This window comes from Pinus tabuliformis, chromosome 4_1 (genome assembly GCF_031772625.1).
Source record: "Pinus tabuliformis cultivar Carrire ecotype Pingquan chromosome 4_1, CPIR1, whole genome shotgun sequence".
Classification (NCBI taxonomy): Eukaryota; Viridiplantae; Streptophyta; class Pinopsida; order Pinales; family Pinaceae; genus Pinus; species Pinus tabuliformis.
Window position 1 is genome coordinate 891938191 of NC_142303.1, and position 6128 is coordinate 891944318.

At 31.2% G+C, this 6128-nt stretch overlaps 1 protein-coding gene across 1 annotated transcript; it reads left to right on the top strand.

Moving 5' to 3' along the window:
* Positions 1 to 1306: 1306 nt before the first annotated feature.
* Positions 1307 to 2150, top strand: LOC149179040 (uncharacterized). Its single transcript, XM_089423767.1, has one exon. It carries the CDS (start codon positions 1433 to 1435, stop codon positions 2048 to 2050), a length of 618 nt encoding a protein of 205 aa, XP_089279893.1. The 5' UTR covers positions 1307 to 1432; the 3' UTR covers positions 2051 to 2150.
* The last annotated feature ends 3978 nt before the right edge of the window (positions 2151 to 6128 follow it).

A 6128-nucleotide genomic window follows, 5' to 3' on the forward strand; every position in this document is an offset into this window, starting at 1 on the left:
TATGGTGTAGACACTTAGTCTTGGGTTCCATCCCCACTCTACCTTTCCTCTTGTGGAGTTCTAGCCACCCATTACTTGTGCTTGGTTAGGTTTGCAGTAGTTGTATATTTATTATCCATGAACTAATTTACTAACATGCCTTCAGGCTCTTTGGTTTTAATCTCACGAGCAATATAGCCTCAAAGCACATTACACAAGCTAGTCCCAAAATAATGTATTGAAAAAGGCACTCATACCCAATATAACTTGACTCGTCAACCAAATAAAATATGTACAATACAAGCCATGAGTATTTTGGTATTTTGGATATTTTCCCAAATCATTAGGTGACTTGGTCAAATAAAAACCCTCTTATATATAAATAGAATAGAAAATTTAGAAATAAATATGAATGATAATTATTTTATTTGACATTTTAACCCTGCAAACTAAAATTATGCCTTATAAATTAAATAGAAATTAAAATAGAAATAAAAATACATTGAATAGAAATTGACATAGAAATAGAAAAATATTATAAAGTTAATAGAAATCAACTTATAAAATAAAACAAATGCATTAATTTCAATATACATGTATTAATGTATTCGATTTTTTTATTATTTTTGATAAAACCAAATTAAAATAAATACGATAAAAAAATAATAAAATTTTACACTAAATAACAATATAAATAAATATTAACATATGTTGCAATATTAAAGCACTATAATATATTTGGAACCCCTCTGGAACCCCTCTTATATATAAATAGAATAGAATAGAAATTTAGAAATAAATATGAATGATAATTATTTTATTTAACATTTTAACCCATCTTGCGATATTAAAGCACTATAATATATTAATAACTCTTTTTAGAGCGAGCTCTTTAACCCGAATAAGCATTTTTTCCACTATAAACTTTTTTTTTTTGTCGATTTACTTATGTTGCCGTTCATTTGTAAAACATGATTTATAATGTAATCGCACTTATGGGTATGGTAAAGTAAATGTCATTGATCTCGTCTAATTATTGTATTCAAGTGTTATAATAATCTAGATATAGATTTATGTTGTGTTTCAATAATTATATTGTTTGAATCATATATAACTCACTTATTTTAACCAGTGTTAAAATTAATATAATTTACTATTATAAATATTAGATAAGATACGTTGATCACCAAATGGCTATCCTAAAAGAAAAGCAAGTCATGATTTTGAGTTAGTTTTTTTCAAAAATCTAATGTTTAGAGTATCTAATTTTTTTTTAATATTGGGAATAGATTCAGCATTATCAAGAATCTAAAAAACACCCAATAATTTACTCAATTTCCAGAAATTGTAGCCACTTTATACTGGTTTAAAATAAATAAAGCACAGGGACAAATGGAACTATAAATGAAGTACTTGGGGCATCTATGTGAGGTGAATCGACTTGTGTACAGAAATGGATAGAAGGGGGATACCAGTAGTAGTAGCAATGAAGGGGCATCCAGGTAGTGGCAAATCTACTATAGCGCGCTCGGTGGCCCAAGCCCTAAAATGGCCGCTCCTCGACAAAGACGACGTCCGCGACTCCACTCTCCCAATCCAAAACCTCCTTCCTTCATCTTCATCAGGGGGCCTCCTCAACGACCTTTCCTACGCGGTCATATGGGGAATGGCGGACACACAGCTCGAGCTGGGCGTCAGCGTCGTCATTGACAGCCCTCTCTCGCGCCCTCATCTCTTCCACCAGATCGCCGCTCTCGCCGCGCGACACGGTGCCCTCCTCCTTGTCGTCGAATGCAGAGCCGCCGATTCGCAGGAGTGGAGGCGGAGGTTGGAGGATCGAAGCCGGGCGAGTCCGTCGTGGCACAAGCCCTCGTCTTGGGAAGCTCTGCAGGAACTGGTGGAGGGCTACCAGGGGTGCTACGAGTACGACATGGGGACTACAAGGAGACTCGTGGTGGACACCACCACTAAAGTAGAGGGAGAGGCCATCGCTGCAGAGGTCCTAAATTGGGTGAGGCGCGCCGATAATGAAGGAACCCCCACCCTATCTTTTGTACCTTCAGAAAAGTAGGTTCCCGGAACCTGGACTTATTTTACATCAACTTCCTGGAACCTTGATTTATTTTACATGAACTTTATGGGTGGACAAATAATTCTATGGCTACTTCACAGATCATTATCTTAATGTGGTTCCTTTCTTTTTATTGTGTGGTTGGGATTAAAGTGAAACACAATATTCATAATTGGCGTGGGAAATTTAATTATAAAGTGAAACACAATATTCATAATTGTACAAAATTTCCGTGGGTAATTTAATTATAATATGGTTTATAAATTATAAATATTTAAAAATTTAATTTATATATATTCTTTTTAGAGTGCCCGTATAACCATATTAGATTTCAGTTTCACAATCTATGTTACAATATTGATCTTTCTAGCCTTTTACAATGTCAAAATTATAGTAAGCTCAGGAGGCTTCTCTCCAAACTTTTTGAGCATAAGAATAAAATCTTAAATCAAAATAGATAATTTGTTTTTTTAGGTCCGATAGACCATTATTTGGTCTCAGCTGAAGTTAACCATCATCATCATCATCATCTATATATATAATTTTTATAATTTTTTAAAATAATTTAAATAAAAATATACACATTTATATGTTATTTTTCCTCCTATATACTTTCTACATTGATTTTCAATGTAGTGTAATCTCTATTTTCAACCAAACAAAAGTTAGATGATAAGTTTGAGATTTTCAAATTTATTATATATTTCAATTGAAGAAAGCATCGGAGCAGCTCTCACGTAGCAATTGGGCATAACCTCAAAACTAATTTTCAAATTTTAATATATCATGTTATTTTTTGTTTTATTTAATATTTTATAAAAATATAAATTTAATAATTCAATATTATCCGGGTAAAAATTTAACTGTAAAAAATCAACATTAATTCATATATTTATGATGTGATGTTTTAAATTTGTTTTTATAGTTATATAATTTTTTATAAACATAAAAACATAATAAATTTTTAAAATATAAATAATAAAATTATGTGTATTTTATTATTAATTCATATATTTATAATATAATGTTTTAAATTTGTTTTTATAGTTATATATTTTCCTATAAATATAAAAATATAATAAATTTTTAAGATATAAATAATAAAATTATGTGTAGTTTATATTCTAATTAATAAATAAATTAGTTTTTTATTTGTTTTAATAAATTAAATAATTTATTTTTAAACATTTTTATTAGAAATTTTATAAAAAAAATTTAAGAATCATAAATTTAAATGTAAGTTGATTTAGCTAAAAACAATTTTTTTATTAATTAAATTTTACTATAAAATTATATTTATTTTTTATATATTATTATTTAAATATAACAATAAAATAAAAAAAATATTTTTAATTAACATGAATATTGTAGTAGTTTGGTAAAAAAAACCAAAATATAATCTCTTTACCTCCCATTACCCTAAAATACGTATAATCAAGAAAATAAGATACACATTACCCTTAAATAGCTATAATCAAGAAAATAAGATACATATTTGTACATCTCCCCTCCTTAGAAAAAAGTATAATTATTATGCAAAATTTGCGTTCTCTTAGACGGAAGAATCGATACTAAGAACAAGTCGTAATGATAAAGAAGACAATACGCTAAGTCCTTTATATAAAGATGACGTTGAAAGATTATATTATGAAATATTAAAAGTATATTTGCATTATAGCTAGTTTACAGAAGAAAATCAATATTATTAAATTAATAATAAACTTTTACACGTGAAATAACACATTGAATAATTTCGAGATCAAAGAAATTTTTGTGATATTAAGATGGAAGATAAAAAGATTAACTTTTCTTAGAATGTCTTGTGTATGGCCCTATTAAATTTTAATTTTAAAATATTCATATTAATGATTTTCTTAACTTATTAACTAATCAAACTGGGAAGTAAAATTCGCTCTTATCATTTTGAGCATATAAAGAAATTTGTCAAGGTAAATTAATCAATTTCTTATTTTTTTTCTTAAGGTCCAATAGACCATTAAATACCTCAATGCCCTATTTAAGGAAGGACATCCCTAGTTAATCTAGGGTGACACATCTAATATATAGATATATTAGGCAACCTTCAAATTTGATTTTGATATGCATCAATTAACTAAGTTAGGTAGGTTGTGAGAATGAAGGAGTGACCTTATTTATTTGCTTGCGATAATCCCATCAATTATTTTAAGCCTCATTATTAATGGCGGGGAGAGCCAATGTAGAAATCACCATCATCATCATCATCATCATCATTGCTAACCACACATGACAATAAGAAACTAGATAAAATTATGGTTAGACAATGGTTCAATTGAAAAGATCCTTCAAGGGATTTAAGACATTTAGCATTGATAGCTCTTTCAAATCAAGAGTATCAAACATTTTCTAACAAAGTGCAAGAGGTAACCAAATGAATTCATAGGATGAATGTCTCTTGTAATTTCTATAAGTGAGTTGTTTAATCTTGGTGCATATAGGAGATAGAGAGCTAACACTTTAAAAATTTGTTTGGTTACACGTCTTTTGATGTTTAAAGTGTAAGAAAGCCTTATCCTTGTCTATTTGCTCGAGTGGCTATTTAAATAAAGAAAGGGTCCTTTCAAGGGTGTCTCTCCTTGCATTGCTTTCCCATTTGGAATGTCTAAATGCACATCCCTTCTTATTGTTTGAGTGAGGTCCTTCCCTTATGGATGGTCAATTTCATTCCTTTCTCTCTTGTTCGAGTGTAATTTCTCTTACTCCTTTGTTTATCATTTATTGGTGCCATTCTATAATGAGATAAAGATTCTCTCAATATATATCCTATCAAAGTTTTATTGGTTGACTAGTTTCATTATTCTCCTTCCTTATATGTATATTTAATCTCATTATGTGTAATATCCCTAATGGAAAATTTAACAGTAGACACCATAAATGAACTTAAACAACAAAATAATTGTAAATAAAAACATAATCACCAAATTGACAAATAGATGCCAATAAAATCACTGTGCCATTTTATTAATCCACTGAAAAGAGTACATCAACATGAAGGAATCATAGAACCTGAGCTTTCCAAGCAAGCGGAGAAAAACCCAAAAAAATATCTCTGACTCACTGATGAATGACTCTAGCAATGATGTATATGACCGGTGAAAAGGCTGTTGCAAACCCTCTACTGCAAAACTTTTGTCTCCAAAAACTCCAATGAAGCACTATGAGATTTTTGAGTGAAATCTCCTCAAGAGTTTTGGGTTTTAGTCCAACACCCACTAACACACCCGAGGGTTTCCGTCCTGGGGCTACCAATGAAGTAGAGAATCAGGTTCTCAACCTTTCATACAAGAAGAAATATCAATTCCAAGATATCCTCTAATGGCCTCCTCCTCCTCCTTTTATAGATCTGATGGACCCCTCTAGAAGCTCTTATTTTATTATTATTTTAATCATTGAGCACATTTCCCTTAATTAAAATATTCTTTTTAATGTGGGAAAATGGTTAATATGCCACCATGCCTCCTCAAGCCACTGAAGATCACTTCTAACCATCCCATCATGTAGATATCATCGTTCTAGTTCCAATAAACTATTACACTAAGGTGTTCTGCCAAGTATTCCTCCCGAAATGCCACCTTAAGCTTAATTAATTGAGTCAAACCCATTAATAACGTTATTTTTTGAAAGTTGTCAGAATGGAATGGAACACAATCCAAGTTGTGCAGATGATGGAATATACCAAGTGAATTCCGTCGGACCCCATAAAAAATCCTCAAAACCCCTCCAAAAACCCCTGGGCCCATCAATGATGCCAACCTACACCTGTGACATGTCTACCCGCAACTCTAAAAGTCCATCCTAACCATGCCATGAGGAACACCAGAAAAAGGAACATCACAATTCCTATCGCCCCAAGATTGATTACCCTCAAGCAATCTGCACCTGTCCACTGTATAGGCATCTACAAATTGATACCAGGATCCCATATGAACCAGTGGTCCACATCATGCCTCTAAGCAATCCAAACATGATTGTATCCCTCAATACCTATATCCCATGCCCATCTCTGACTCAACCTACTGCCCGTAGATGCACCTAGATC